At 42.6% G+C, this 16,410-nt stretch overlaps 1 protein-coding gene across 15 annotated transcripts in view; it reads right to left on the reverse strand.

Annotated features, from left to right (window-relative positions):
- The window catches only part of Ralgapa2 (Ral GTPase activating protein catalytic subunit alpha 2), a 280,066-nt gene that overhangs the window by 160,134 nt on the left and 103,522 nt on the right, over window positions 1-16,410 (reverse strand). For 14 of the 15 annotated variants that reach the window (XR_005502529.2, XR_005502528.2, XR_005502527.2 and 11 more), the window contains 5 exons: window positions 14,406-14,540; window positions 13,765-13,878; window positions 11,755-11,852; window positions 8,059-8,149; window positions 6,556-6,732 (listed from right to left, as the gene is read on the reverse strand). Coding sequence is in view for 11 of the 15 variants with exons in the window: in XM_063283347.1 (XP_063139417.1) it covers window positions 6,556-6,732; window positions 8,059-8,149; window positions 11,755-11,852; window positions 13,765-13,878; window positions 14,406-14,540 (615 nt within the window). In the remaining 4 variants the exon portion in view is untranslated. The other variant, XM_063283353.1, reaches the window with a different exon arrangement.

Here is a 16,410-nt window from a genome sequence, read left to right on the forward strand (position 1 = left end):
TTAAAGAGCTCATCTACATTTACTGTGGTACCTAATATGTTTGACTTATTTCTAAATCTTTACGCTTTTTATTTAAGTCACCTTTGCTCTCCTCCTTTGAATCTCTGGTGAAAATTTACTGAGTTCTCCCATTTCTGCCAGTATTTTCTCTCTCTAATATCACATATGAGTCTCTTCTTATTTACATAACTATTCCAAAATTATTGTAGCATTTATCCCATACAAATAGGGGTGAACTGATTTCTGCATTTTTCAAAGGCCTCATCTAAGCAAATGAAGCACACCTCTGTATGCACCTGAGAAGGGGCTAAGAGCGTCAACGAGGAGTCAGAGGAAGGAATCTGAAAAGGAGAGAGCAGGTCCAGGATGGAACCAACAGCTTTCTATGCTAGTGATGGAAGGCTCCCCAGACATTGAGACAAAGATTCAGCAAGGATGACAGGTGGTGTCATGGGAAGTCTGTCCACAGAAGCACTGATGCTTCTTAGGGACAAACAAGTCTATTCCCTCCAGAGGAGCACCATATACTCCATGGAGAAGACACATTAACATGTATAGCCATCCAAACTCAGAATTCCTATAAGCCAGGTCTAGAAACCTGAGAGTAAAGTGTAATCATGGGTCCCCTTCATTTTCTGACTTTAATAAAGCCTCAGAAAAGACTCCTGTAAAGTCAAGTATAGTACCAAGCAGCTGCTGTCTGCAAAGACATGAGGACGCTTTAATAAATGCTTATGAATCAACGTAAGCCCTCAAGTGAATAAGGAACATGATATGACGTCTACTCCTCTCCATAAGATTGCCATATTGCTTCAATTCCTTGGTGGTGGGTAAGAAAATTAGGTGATGCTCTGCCTCATCCAAATTCCCCAACTTTACGAATGCAGCCATTAAAAAAACGAGAGCAGGGGTTGGGGATTTAGCTCAGTGGTAGAGCGCTTGCCTAGGAAGCGCAAGGCCCTGGGTTTGGTCCCCAGCTCCGGGGGGGGGGGGGGGGGGGGGGAGGCATACTCCACCAAAAATGAGAGCAGCCCCAGCATCGCAGTGACACTGCTACTTCACTGGTGACAACTCCACATGCATAAAGGCTGGGCACTCACTCACCGCCTGCACTGCTGTGCTCCACCAACCAGCAGACCCTTGGTTTCTAAGGATCTGCACAGGAAATCTGCTCCAATCCTGCTTTGCATTCAGGAATCATTCTCGTCTCGGAGATTAAAATCATAGGCAACGTCTCCCACTATCAAAATATGTTGAGCTCTTAGGAAGGTTTTCAAGTGACTGTTCATTTTTCAATATTACTGTGAAGATTTTAATGAGCTAAAGTGTTTTTGCCCAAAATTATCCGGCTGGTGGCACGAGTTCCTGAACAGATGCTGACATTTTACATGTAGACGGGTCCTCAATGAAGGAACGCTTGATTAAAAATGGGGATTTAAGAGATTTTTAGAAAATTCCATGTTCACCTCCAAAATACCAAATATTTGCTTTAATTTCATTAGCAGCCTATGTCATTTTGTTTCTGAATGTTATAAAGGTCTTTAAAATTACTAAAGTATGAACTCTTAAACATATGTAAAATTTTCTCATCTTTCTCCAAATACATGATTTTAACAGATAAATAAAAAAATTAGAAATTTGAAAATATTGAACAGATTTTTAACTGGCAAATAGGTACTTTTGACCAAAGAACCAGTTCATATAGCTATAATTTTATGTGGGGTTGACAGAGTTTGAGTAAAGATAGACTTTTTCTTTGAAAAATAAATGGTATCACCTCTCAGACTCTTGTTAGCATCTTAACTGTAGGAACAGAAAAGCCGAGTGGCCAGCACAGGGATCAGGAGATCGGGTACAAGTTGGCATTCTGCTCCCTGGCAGCCTGACTCTCTGCCTCGGCCACATCTATTTTTATTACTGTTCAACTACAACTCAGACTTTCAAAGATGGTCTACCCATGCCAGTGTAGCTTTACTGTTTCCTCTTTATATTACTTCATGATATACAAGTGTATCAGAGGCTGGTCAAACACCCAAAATGTGTGTGATGACAGAGAACACTGACAAATGGTTTCTACAAATCAACTTCAGTGTAGGGGGATCGTGCTCAATTCACATCTACAACTGTAATTGAAGGACTTCCTGTAAGGAACATTTGAACCAGGTCAGTGATAAATACATTAACTAAAAGAGATTTGAAACTACATGATGATTTTAAGGTTAAAATTTAAATAATACTTTTAGCTAAATAATATCTAAAGCTTAAAGCATATCTGCTCATCGGTTTGGGTTACTTACTAAGGGCCTCTCTTCCCCACCCTGTCCCGAGAGGCAGGGGCACTCTGTGCACACACCAGACAATCTGCCTTCCGGACTGGATGTCGTAATCCACGAGAGGCAGGGGCACTCTGTGCACACACCAGACAATCTGCCTTCCGGACTGGATGTTGTAATCCACGAGAGGCAGGCACTGGCCCCTCCCACCCAAAGCAAGGCATTGGCTGTCTCTTATCAAATCTCACAGTAAACCTCATAGGGACCGGGAAAGGAATGATATCCCTGCTAGGTATGGAAGACCCTCCATCACACACCACAATTTCACACTTGTGAGGACGAAGTTCTAAAGTGTACATCAAATGCTTTCAGTCTAGTTGTCCATCCTAGGACTTTAACCTACATTGTATAAACTCAGAACAGCTATCATGTTATCTGAGATGACCAGGACACAGCCTCTGCCTTGGTTGTAAACTCTTAGGAGATCAGTAGATGTGACTCATTCATCTTCTTTGTCACGTGTGTGTGTGTGTGTGTGTGTGTGTGTGTGTGTGTGTGTACACGTATGCTTACACATGTATGTACACATATATGTGAGTGTGAGTACATATGGGGGCCTGAGGTTGCCATTGGTGGCCTTTCTCAATCACTCTCCACTTTATTTATTGAGAAAGCGTCTCTCTCCGAAGCCAGAGCTTGCCAGTTCCATCTGGTCTAGGTAGGCGGCTTACACTGGGGCCCCCTCATCCTGAGTGCTGGGATTACAAGTGACTGGTACACCTGCTTGGTTTTTCTGTGGGATTTAGGCATCCAACCACAGTCTGTATGCTTGCATGACAAGTCCATGACAAAGAGCCATCTCCTCAGGTCCACTCGTTTTTTTTTATAATTTTCACAGCATCTAAATCTGTATTTATAGGTCACAAGCTTCTCTGTTACCTAAAGGATGAGCTCAGAAACAATGCTGAGTGCAGAAGCAGAGCCACAGACACCCCACACGTCTGAGTTACTGCCGAGGCAGACTTGATGTGGATATTACTGTGTCTTTTCACTTTCTGTACTCTAATGCTATGGCACCCGGCCTTGCATCTTAGAGAGGAACTGCCCCTCCTGGTCTTTCCTTACTGTAGAAAGAGCAAACTCCTTCCTCACCGAGAGAGTATGTGCTTTTCATAAATGAACCAACACAAGCATCTTCCCTGCATATCCACCTTTGTCTCTGACAATCAGCCCATCTACTCCTGCCTTTCCCACACCAGGACCAGATCCCAGTCAACCAGACAGCCTCAGAGTCCACTGAGTTCATTTACAACAGAATGCTCACTCTCCCTTGCCTTGTTTCTCCCACTGAAAAGACAACAGAGCTTGGTAAAAATCCTCTATTTCTTCACTAAACTTGATTCCCTATGTGACTCCTATGTTCAGAGACAATTTCTCCTAATTACCACCATTTTGTTTACATGTATTAATAGAGCTGATTAAACATAGCCCAGGTATAGGTTAGAGAAATGCATAATAAACTTAGCCTTGTTTCCAGTAACGTGAAATGGTTTAAACGGCAAGCAAACATGCTAGCAGCCTATAGGCTGCCCCCCCAACCCCCACCACCAAACCCCGCCCTCTTCATTCTAAGCCGCTGATACTAGGCAGGCTTATTCAGTGAGAAACAGCCACACCTTCTGTTGTTTTCTATAGTGCTGCTGATCAATCCCAGGGTCCCACACATGCTAGGCAAGTGCCCCCACTGAGCCACACACCCGAGCCCATCAGATGGCTTGCTCTCGCTGTGTCCCCTAAACATCAGGTTAACAAGAGCTTCATTGTTGTTGTTTTATGAAGAAACTGCTCTCTTGAGAACAGAAAGTTAAGTTCAGAGCTGTGAGAATCCTTAGGCCTTATCATATTACAGTTTGTGCTTTCCACGGCTGACAGGGTGAACTCTTGAACTATGTGTACTGAATCTCCAATTAGTATTTCAAAGAAGAACAAAGTATTTGGAGGAGTCAATCACAACATGGTGTACCATACAGAGTTACAAAGCTCACTACGCTAAGCAGTCAGATGCATACTCTGAAATGGGATCAAAACTAATCTTTCCCAAGGACAAACAAAAGAAAGCACTCATCCAATTTTCTTTCCTTTCAATAAAAATAATTGCATCTGGTTCACCTTTAAGAACATTCATATAAGAATCAGCACTGGATCTATCGTACCATCCTGGAGAGATCTCTTATTTACTGGCCCTAAATACATGCATTAAGAACCCTCCAGTAGCTCAAAGGGCTTCACACTAGTATTCTAGCTGTGATACAGTGGGGAGTGTAGAGACAGCTCGGCATTTGGAGGCCGACTCTGCCTCAGGCACTTCCTAGTATTTTTTAATGTATTTGTGTATGTGTTGGGGTGGGGGGCATGATTTCTCTGGGTCTCCCAAAACAGAAATGGAGAGATTTAGCCTGACAGCCATACAGAATTAGAAATCTTAAACCCTATACAAGTTCAGAGTATTGATACCAAGATCATTGCCTATTCTATAAATTATATATAAATACCATTAATGCTGATTGATGACACCTTAATGTTATAATTCCAAGGATTTGCAAAAATATCAGACATTTTGGTTAACTTTGCTTTTATGCCACAATGAAACATAACTTTTCTTGATTAAGAAAAATATTTGGAATAAAATTTAGGCTTTATTTGTACTTTTGTGTGAATTTTAGCATTTGAAAATGGGCTTTTATTTCCTCTGTGCTTCCTGGCTCACGTCCTAACTTCTGGGATTACAAGTGTGCCACCATGCCCAGCGGGAAAATCAGATCATTTACTTACTTAGCTGCTTATTTAGGTCTGTGTGGTATGGGTGGTGCATGTGCATGTATTGAACTACACATGCCTATGTGCATGAAGGAGGAAGCCCCAGTTGGGTATCTTCCTCTCTCAGCCTCTACTTTAATCCTTTAAAACTGAGCCTTTCACTGAATTAGAAGCTTGGCTTTTCTGCTAGACTGGCCGGCCACCGAGTGTCCAAGATCTACTTATTTCTACCCACAATGCTGAAGTTAGAGGCTTGCACGGCTGCACTCAGGTTTTGTTCTGTGCTTCAGTAAATAACTTCTTTATTCAGGAAGAGCAAGTCAGGATATACGCATATAAACACCGACATTACAAAGCACACGACAGGGGAAGAGAAGACAAACAGCTACAACCTAACACTGGCCCCCGCCCAGTACTGCGTATGGCTGATCACTTATGTAATAATCCATAGGCAAAGTCTCTGGAAAATACACTGCTTCTCTTTGAGACAGCAGGGGAAACACCAGAAGTTGGGATAGGAGGCTTTATCCTTCTGACAGTTCTTGCTCATTTTAGATATTGTTACGTTAGTAATAAAACATATAGACTTCTTGGTAAAGCATTTAAAAACATACTTAGGATGAGATGGCTGAGGTCTCAAGTCAAATATCTCCAAATACACGTTATCCATTCCCTGACCTCTCCCAGTGCTGTTTCTTGGTTGTTTTCCAGAGGAATACCATTTTCTGTGAGCTTCTGCAGTGCAAGTCTTTTTTATTTTCTTTTTTCTTCTTTTTGTAAAATTGGATTTCCTTAGAGTTAAATCCTGTATACCTGTCTTTTTCTATGGGTCCTGAGGATTCAAAACCAGCCCTTAAACTATCACAACAAGCACTCTTACCCACTGGACCATCTCCTCAGTTCCATGAATTATTATTATTATTATAAAAAATAGGGTCAGCACTCCATGTTGCTGGAAGAAGATAACAGGCTTGAACAGGGCTTCTGGAACCTCACCAATGTGGGTTCTTCTAGATCTTAAAGTGGGTAGCAATGGTCCACTGCTGGTCATTTTATTATTAGGACTGATCACCCGCATATATGTCACAGTTTTGCATTGTATGTATAAAGTCTTTTATGATAATTAGAAAAGTAAATAGTAAGATAGCCAATCCCCCTGTTCTACATGTGTGGTACATGCAAGCTAAAACAACAATGTTTTCTGCCTCCAAAGACCTTGGTAATGGGCACCAACACTTCTTCCTATGGTAGACAGTGGCATGGCAGGCTTCCTTCCTCATCTGCCTGATTTTAAAACTCTTTCCATCCAAGACTCTAAGAACCGACAAGCAATTGTGAGCAGGTGATTGGAGCTGCAACTCCAATGTAGTTGAAAGTGGCATCGCATTACACTGTGCTGAGGGGTTGGAGTGAGGATCTCCAGGACCTCCTGTGTGCAGCAATAATCCTTTTCAAACACAATTACCTGTTAAGTTGGAAGCATCAGTAGGACTCAGTTGTAACCAATGGCGGGCATCAGAGTCAGCCACAGCATCTGTGGGAGTGCTCAGTTCCGGGTCCTCCTCACAGGTCTGCCAAGGGCTCACAGGTAGCTCTGCCTCGTTACTGTAGCCCACAGCCATGTCACTACCAGTACTTTCACCTGGCAAACAGAGCAACCACAGTGTGAGACCGCAGCTATATGAAGATAAGGTTCAGAATTCTCTCCATGCAAGTACCGCTTGCCCAGATGATAGGATCTGCTGGGTTTGGGTGCGACTCAGTTGGGCTTCAGTAGTATCCCTGACGGATACTTACTTAACAAAAACAAACCTTCCAAGTACAGGGCAATAAAAGGCTTTAGGAGGTAGTATTCTGGCCATTGTTGTTGCTCAATTATTCCATGTGCCCCAAAGTTGCACCAGGCCCTAGTTCCCATTAAGATGCATCCATACGTGAGGAGATGGTGAAAACAGGAGGAGTATGGTAGTGACTGATTTTATAGCATTGCATGTTCTCTGCTATTTCAAGCCCAGTGTTTAGACTTAAACCAGGCTGCACCGTGCAGGCAGATTCTGGAATGAGGTGTTCTACCACTACAGATCTGGAGCACTGAAAAGTTTCTTCTTTAAACACTAGAAATTTAAATTTGTCACAATGTAATTATGCAGAGATTTTAAGACTTATGTGGTTAATTATTTAATTGGGCACAAGATAAGCCTTACCCTACTGCTTGAAGCCACCTGACCACTTCCTAACAATGCATTCGCCCACCATTCCCTTCCTAACACCCACCCTTCCCTTCCACTGCTGACACCCCCTCAGCTGTGCCGTCTCTCCCGCTGTCCTCTATCCGCTTGCAAAGAACTGAGAGTTGTCTCCATAAGCAGATGAGCCAGCAGTTAGGTCTCTCGGAGCATTCTCTATAGTGCTACAGGCATTAGAGGGGGAAGGCGGTGCATGAGAAGAACTGCATTACACGCCAGTAAGGGTCAGCAGGCTGTGCAGGGACTACCACTCCTGACAAGAAGGAGACCTGGCCTTAGGACAGGAGAACCCAGCACAGGGCCCAGACTTCGTATGATTTGCATATGATAACATCCCAGGATTCCAGTGAGATTTCATTTTCACACACTTGCCCATTGGCTTCCATAGTAGCATTGAAGGGCTTTGTGTTCCTTCCCTGTGGGGGCTTTATGGGGAAGGTAGCTTTTTCTTATGCATTTGTCTGCTCCCCTAAGTCCCCCTTGTTGTTCTCACCTGGATAAAGGCCCAGGGATAGAGAGACAGGCCTCTCAGGTACAGGCAACTAATGGAAACTGTTTCACCAACTGGATTAACTACATAATTTCTAAATTCCCAATCAAAAATATTCTCCACAACCACCTCTTCTCTACTGACAAGATAACCACTTCCTTTAGAAAAGAGAGGAAACTGAAACAGGCCTGCTCTGCAGCAGGCATGCGCAGAGCCCGTTTCCTGGACTTACTCTTCTGTCTCTCCCTGCATCGTCCGTGTGTCTGCTGTGACTCCTCCTTCAGATCCAGCTCAGCAGGGCTGCTGCTCCTTCGAACCAAGATCTTCAGACGAAAAGAAATGCTGCTTTCATTACCAGAAAGCTGAAACTTTTACCAGACTGTTATTTTTAAATAAAAGAAGCAATAATAGTAACAAAACGCTGAAGACTATTTTCCTTTTGAAGGGTATGTTCACAGGCCAGTATAATTAAGTTACATGTTTCTCAAGATCTGAAACTCCAATTCATATTCCCTACTTGGTCAACTAACACAGCTGAGTGGATATTCTAAGAAGGGATGTCAAATCCTGCACAAGTGGTTTATTTTGAAGTTCTGTTTGCTTCTTTAATCAAATGCACACACAGTCACACAATTCTCCAGGAGGCCTGAACTCCCATGAATGTTTGGGCAGGAAAAGCACACACTCCACCCAGACTTCAAAGGGCTGCTCAGAACCTTCCTAGTGCTGCACTACAGAACTTTCTGACCACTAGTAAACACTGGACCTTATTTCAAACACAAAGGATTAAAAAATCAAGAGGCAACCTGTATTCTTTAGCAATTTACAGTTCGCTTAGAGGGACAAAACATACACAAATTACACAGAATAAATAATATAATGTACATAAGCAAAATATAGACATAAACTGTGTGTAAAGTATGTAAAATAGTGTTACCTTAACTGGCTGACAGGACAGGAGAATGGTTCAAGAAGGCTACAGATATGAAGTGGCAGAAGGAAGGCAGGAGGGAACTCAGGGCAGGTAGCATGGACCCGTAATCAGCAAGTTCTACGTGCAGGAAAGGGAGCTGCTCAGGGCAATCCAAGAACCTACTAAGAGTAAAGCCAGTGCTATCATTGCTAGTGGCAAAATGACTGAGGGTCAGGACCAAAGTGGCACTTCCTGATTGCTTGAAGATGAAAATACAAATGCTTTCCTGCACAGACCTCATTAATCTAGACATTAGGGTTTTTCACAGATTTAGGTCAGCCCAAGAGGTAACATAACAAAGATTACCAAACACTTAGGAAACAAACCACCAGGCATAAGAGTACCATAAAAAAAAAAAGCAAACAAACAAACGAGATAGATTTAGATCCCCAGATAATTTCAGCAAATCAGATAGAGAATCTAGAATTAGGCTTTGTGAGCATGTTAGATGCATAAAAGATGAGAAAATAAAAATGACCAAGTGACAAGAGATCATTAGAAGTTACAAGATACACTTACTACATTTGAACTCTGAAGCAAAACCCACAGTAGTGAGGAGGCAGAAGCACCAAAACAAATCACTACATCAGGGGAAGTATGAGAGGCCAAACCCATCCAAGTGCAAAACTAGATCGGAAGGAAACTGCTTGCACTCTGGAGCTCATAGGCCATACCTCCAAGGCTAGCTCCTAAGGTCAGATTTATTGAACTGCTGAAAGACAGGGGGCACTTTTATTGGTGAAACAATAACCCAGACTACATCCATAGAACCAAGGAGAACGGATAATATAAATAAATGAAAGCTTTAGGAGACCTGGAGGGCAGGGTAAGAAAGTCTAGTTTGTTTCTACCTAGAATTCTGGAACAAAAGAGAATATTGAATAAAATGATGGCAGTATTTGAAGACATCATTACAAGAGTTCTCTAAAACAGCAGGAAAAGCATCCATGCACACACAGACATAGCATAGAATAGAACAGACAAACGCATACACTGTACCTGAATGCTGGATGCTCTGCAGTGAAACATGAGGACTGGACAAAGACCAACAAGAAACAACCTGACAAGATGGAAAGACGGCATCTCAACAGCACCAAGGAGAGGCAAAAAGTAAGTCCAAAAACTAACTTCCATTAGAAGAGGTGAGGAGAGAAGGAGAAGGAATCAGGACTATGGATGTTAAGATGCTGTGGTCCTGTTCAGAGACGAAACACCCGAGAGTAAAGTGAAGGCTGATATATCAGGGAACAGCACAGATGTCAGAGATGCTGTCTTTCAGATCAATACAGAAAAATTAGATTCAACAAATGAAACCAAGAACAAGCAGCTGGGGAGAAGAGCTAGGTCACCCCTCCCTCCACAGACAAGAGACACTTCCCGGTGAATAAAAGACTTGAGAGTGTGGAGCAAGAGTAAAGCGTTTTCTAGAAAAAAAATTAAGGAATATTTTATCCTTTTGGAGTGGAAATGTTTTAATGCCATAAAATTCTACCATAATAGAGAAAATAAAAAAGAGTAGGATTTGTGTTTACCAAAGAAAGACACCAGAGTAAAAAGCAGCCACACATAGGGAAGGTGTCTGTTATAAACATCGTCAAAATAAAACCTCAATCAATATTCAGACTATGCAAAGAATTAATACAAGTAAAAGGTGGGGGGGGGGGTAACAACAAAAGGCATTGGCTGGCATTTCACAGATAAAAACTCACAGCCAATCAACATGGAAATTTAAACTTTATTAGTAATCCAAGAAATTCAAATATGATACCCCATCTAGTTCACTTGCAAACTGTTCAAAAGCGTGACAACAGAAGCGCCTGAGAGAAGATCTGAGCGGAGATAGAAGGGTATGAGCACGTGGGGAAGAAGCATCGTTTTGTCGAGAAGAACAATGTTTTACTGTAATTTGATTCTACTACTAGAGAGTCCCACAGAGAAACATTTGAACGTGGAAGTGCTGAGAAATGTCTAAGAGAGGCACACAGCTGCATCTTTCAGAAAACCAGGACACTGGAAAGAATCTAAACGCCATCAACGGAAGAATAGGGGAAAGTGATAGATTCATAGTGAACTACAGCAGAGGAAGTTCAAATGCGTTAACTGCTACATAACAACATGTGGATACTCTACAAACATGTAGCTGAGTGAACAAAACAGCACCTACAGAATTCTTAAAAATGTCAGAAACTAAGTAACAAAAGGCTTGAAACCATATACATGCAAACGAGAGAGGAAAACAAAGCCAACACCGTGGCGCACGCCTTTAATCCCCGCACTTTGGAGGCAGAGGCAGGCCGATCTCTGTGATCCAGCCTGGTCTACAGACAAACCCTGTCTTGAAAAATCAAAAACAAAACAAAACAAAACACTGAAACCTAAACAAACAAGAATAACAAAACTGGTTGCCAAAGCAACATCTATCAATCAAGCTGGCATGAGTGTTTCTTAAACACATAAACACAAGAGCTCAACTCTGCTATCTTCCAAACAAGCGGGCCCTTTATATTTTACATTTGTCAAATATCTGTTTTCTACACATACACACTAGGTTTTAAAACACAAATAGAGGTTATCTTAAAGAATGAGTTATAGGCTGTTTCTTTTTATGTTTTATATTTTGTTTTTTAAAATAATACCTTCTTTACAATATCAAACAAAACCCCACCAGATACACTTTAGGAATGCTGTATCAGTTCAGCATTCCATCTAAAATACAGAAGTGGAACTCTGAAATGAAGGATTTAGAGTATATCCTCTCAAAAGTGAACTGTACAACATGAGATGTGGCAGTAAATTCTACTTCATACTGCACCCCGTCCATCTTTGTAGAATGACTGTATTTACATACAAAGCAAACACAGCCTTAAGGGACTTCAAGATAATTTGGACCTGTAATCAATCTAATTGGGAAAAACTTTAACTATCATCAGAGGGATTTTCTCTTAGAAATCTTACTGTTACTCCTTCGTGTTCATGCGTCACGTGACCTTTACTCTCTTGAACAGACTTGGGTTCTGAAGAGCTCAAATTCTGTGAATTTTCTACCTTTTGACCTAGAGAGAGGGGTAAGAATAACAAAATGAATGTTTCAGAAGGTAAAATAGGAGACAGGCAGGCAGGCAGGCAGGCAGGCAGGCAGAGGCAGAAACAGGTAGATAAACCATTGTATCCAGATGTCATAGCATACATAAAGGTGCTGAATTATGGGTCTGCACTGGCAGCATCCAGAGTCCAGTCTAGCCAGAGTCCGGGCCTACAGCCCATAGTTAGCTCCAGTTGGAGCAGATGGAAAGCAGTTCACTCTGGTCACAGTTCCACTTTGCATGCTCCGTGGACAGGAGCACGCAGCACTCGCTCTGGGGAGGCGAGCTTGAAGGCAGCATTGGACCAAAGGGCTGCCTAGGCTGGCCCATGAAGCACAGGAAGGGAACAGCAGGCCAGCTCTGTGTTGTCTGAATGCAAAGACTAGCATACGAGAGCGAAATGGTGCCACTGATTTCAAAAGGAAAACCACCACAGAGCCTGTAAAGGTTTAAGGAAAGATCATAAGAGCATCTGATGAAGAATATGGAGCCAATAAATTTGAAAGAAATCAACAAATAAAACCAGCTCCTAGAAAAAAATCAAATTAAGAAAATCAAAGTAGTCATATAGTCCTTTAATTTAAATTTTTACACAGCAAATATTGCATGTTTATCTTATATAACATGCTGTTTTTGAAATCTGCATAGATAAATCATTGTAACCCACATATGTACTACCTCATTCATGTGGTCAGAGAACTTAAAAACCTCCTCTTGGCTAGGCAGAGTGGTGCATGCCAATAATCCAGCACCCGGGGACTGGGGAGTCGGCGGCAAGCTCCAGGTTAGCCTGGGCTAATGGAATCCCTTAGACAAGCAAGCAGCGCTGGCTGAGCTCTTCAGGAAGGAAGCACACTGTATCGTACACTAGATCACTGAAGTTTTTCTTCTCTCAGGTGAACTTTGTTAAAACTTGAACGGATTAAAATTTTTTCTTAGAGGAAAGCCCCAAGTAACTGGTGCGTTCTCCCAAATATTTAAGGTAATTTTTTTCTTTGTTTCTCCTGACAGTCAAAATTAAACTCAGGGCTTCCTGTATACTGGGCAAGTATTTTACCACAACATATATACTCATATCCCTAATGATCCACATAAATCCCTTTCAAGAACAGAGAGTTTTCGGATCATATATTTCCTCATCTTTATTTTTGCTACAATGTCTTATTTCAAGGGAGTTTCTAAGGAAAAGCTTTCCCCTCACCTGCTAGCTCTGCTCAGAAGACAGGAGAACCTGTTGTCAAACAAGACAGGTCGTTTTCTGACTGACTCATAGAACTAAAGTGGAATGGCCCACACATTTACTGACACTGTACACACTAAGATTTGTTTCTTCACTGGAAGACACACCAGCACTGTCTGCAGCTTCAGTAAGAACTGACTGTTTCTGGAACTCTCTCTGTCCCTTCTATTCTAGTCACTTCAGACTCCTCTCTAGTTCCCAGTCACCCCAAACTTGAGGAGTATGTAGGGAAATATATTAAATAGCAAGACAGTTTCACTTGCTATTGTCTTCCACACCCTGTTACCACAGAAAGCTATAGAAACCTGATGCATGCTCTGAAGGGGCTCCTTTCCACCTCAGTGGAGTCTGTGAACTGCTAGTAAACTTTCACAGAGCTGGCCAGAGTCCATTCCCATCTAACCCCTCTCACTCTTCCCATAGCCTGGCCCTCCTGCCTCTCATGCTTTCTTTCTGCCTTCTGCCTTACTAAGTGTCTTTACTCTGGAACTCTCTCTGTCCCTTCTATTCCAGTCACTTCAGACTCCTCTCTAGTTCCCAGTCACCCCAAACTTGAGGAGTATGTTAGGGAAATATATTAAATAGCAAGACAGTTTCACTTCCAGCAGTCACATTCTTACAGTCAAATCAAAAAGTAAATACCTGGGCTGGGGAGATGGCTCAGTGGTAAAGGACCTGTTGTGCAGGCATGAGGACCTGAGTTTAGATCCCCAGAAGCCATGTAAAAAGCTGGATGAGGCAGCATGGGACTGTAACCTGAGGCAGAACAGAGACAAGAGCCTCTTTAGAGCTCACTGGTAAACTTTCAAACATCAGAAAAACGTTTTGCCTCTAAATAAATAAATAGGTTGGAAGTCATCAAGGAGAGATAACTCAAGTCAACCTTTGGCCTCTAGACATGCACATATTCACACTAGCAACACATATATAACATGCAACTGTTCTCTTTCTCTCTCTCTCTCTCTCTCTCTCTCTCTCTCTCTCTCTCTCTCCCTCTCCCCCCTTCTCTCCCCCTCTCCATTTAGAATAAATGTCGTAAGCAATACTACCTGTAGCCTACCCCATCCCAAGACCAAACCCATGGCTTTGTACTAATAACTGAGGACTCAGCCAGCCATAGGGAAAGTAATCTCTGTCCTTGGGAGGCAGAGGTAGGAGGGACCTGCAAGCTTGAGGTCAGTCCAGTCAACAAACTGAGTCCCCAGCCAGTCACAGAAAAAGAGCGAGACCCTGTCCTCAAAATTGATCAACCAGTCAAACAAACGACTGAAGCTTCCACATACCTTGAGAAGAATCTGAGTACAAGCGCTCAGTGATGTCAGAGGTGCTGCTGCTCCGGGGGACCGGCTGCTGTCCTACCACAAGATAGTCACAGTCGGCTGCAGCCGTGCTCTCTGCCTGTTGGAACTCCTCCACTTCTGAAAGCATTAACACAAAACACACACGACTGTGGGTGGAGATTACACAAAACATTTCACACTTAACTGATTTAAAACACTAAGTTTCAGATTTTTTTTTTTTTTTTAGAAACCAGACTGTAAGGTAATCTGCATGCACATCATCAAACTTTCTGTATCAGTAACATTTTCTGTATCAGTAACATTCCACTCCACGAATAAGTTTTTCTTAGGTCTAGTTAACCTTTTGTTTTCCAGGTGAAGGAAGGGAAAAAGAGGGGAAAAAATACCCACAAAAAATGGTTGCTAACTCTGAGTCATTTGAAATCTCCTGGCAGGAAGGAAAGACTCATCCATGTAGGCGATGCAAAGATAGATAACTAATACTTGAGGAGCTCACAGGTGGAACCCCTCCCCCTCACCCCACAACATTCAACTAAGATGAAAGGAAACAGGAATCCCAACTGTACTAGTCCTTCTAATAGATGATGCACAACCGCGCAAAGGAAACTGCTATTGAATACTCATATTACCATGTACAAAGCTCAACTAGTCACTAAGCACAAAAATGATCTACATGGTAGTAAGTGGAAAGCCACAGATGAGCATTCAACATTAGATAAGCTTGCTAATAGTCTACATCCTCCATTCCCTTGGTGAATGGGTCTCCTCCTAGCCATTTCTACAGTACACAATTCATTTGACTCTTTTAAGACCAGTCACGACACCCGTCCCTCTCCCTCTACACTCAGCCCCAGGACTGCATCAGCGTCTGCCCAGTTCTTCTGAGTCGTCTGCTAATTAGTCACTGGCTCCTTCTGATAGCTATTCTCTACAGGGCTGCCACCTGCCATCAATCAACTCTGTGCTCACGTGCACTGTCTCCCTCCTACTCGCAGACTGACCGCTGCTCATACTGCGCGAGTCCCTCTCTGTAGTCTCAGCAACACTGATCCTCTTGGCACGTGCTGTTCTTTTTCTCCTGCTCTTCATTCCCCTCTGCTAATCTCAGCCCTGTCCCCTGCCTGTCATCCCCATGCTGCGTGTATATATCTGCTCTGCGTCCTGCACGCAAAGTTCCTCGCTACTCTTCAAACTCACTGATGAGGTCATAAAACTTCATACCCCAAACCCGTGTCACCATGTTTTCCAAAACTGAAAAAAAAAATCAGTTAAAGCTTTACTACTTTTTAAAAAGAGAGCTCCCAAACTCTGCCGGTATTATCTACACTATGTCACCTAGTTGCTCAGCTGAAATGGAGATGCACTGCCGATAAGAGATGCTCACCCCATGCAAAGTCCCCTAGCCTGGATATAAGCCACAGTAAAGGCTCACTCCGGCTGAGGAGATGTGTGGACACAGGATGATTCTGGGTTTGAAACATGGGATTCCACAAATGATTGTTGCTCTGCTCTTTTCTACCAAAATGAAAACTCCATTTTCTACTACACTAGTACATTACAAGGCCTCAAGACCATGAGCTTTGTGTGAGTCTTCATTATGAATCCAACTAGGCCATAGTTTAAAGATGGGTGGTGATGGGAACCGGAGCACAGAAGAAAGGGGGGCCAAGATAGCATGCAGGGACATTCTCATCTTCCCCAGGTCATCTTTGCCTTCTCTTGAGCATTTTTCTGTAGAAGTCACACAAGGCATATGCACACATTTTAATCTACCTATACATTCCAAAGCAAAGACTAGGCTCTTTTTTACAGGTCTGCTCGAATATTTAGCACCAGGTCCTAAACACTATGGGCCCAGGCCTTCCAGTTATCCTCTTACTCTTATTTCACAAGATGGTGAAATGACAATACTGTGTTTGCCACTCCTGTATCAGTAGAGGGAGCCCAAGAGCTTCTAAACGTCCTGAAAAATAATTGGCCAAAAATA

This window comes from Rattus norvegicus, chromosome 3, assembly GCF_036323735.1.
Source record: "Rattus norvegicus strain BN/NHsdMcwi chromosome 3, GRCr8, whole genome shotgun sequence".
Taxonomy (NCBI): Eukaryota; Metazoa; Chordata; class Mammalia; order Rodentia; family Muridae; genus Rattus; species Rattus norvegicus.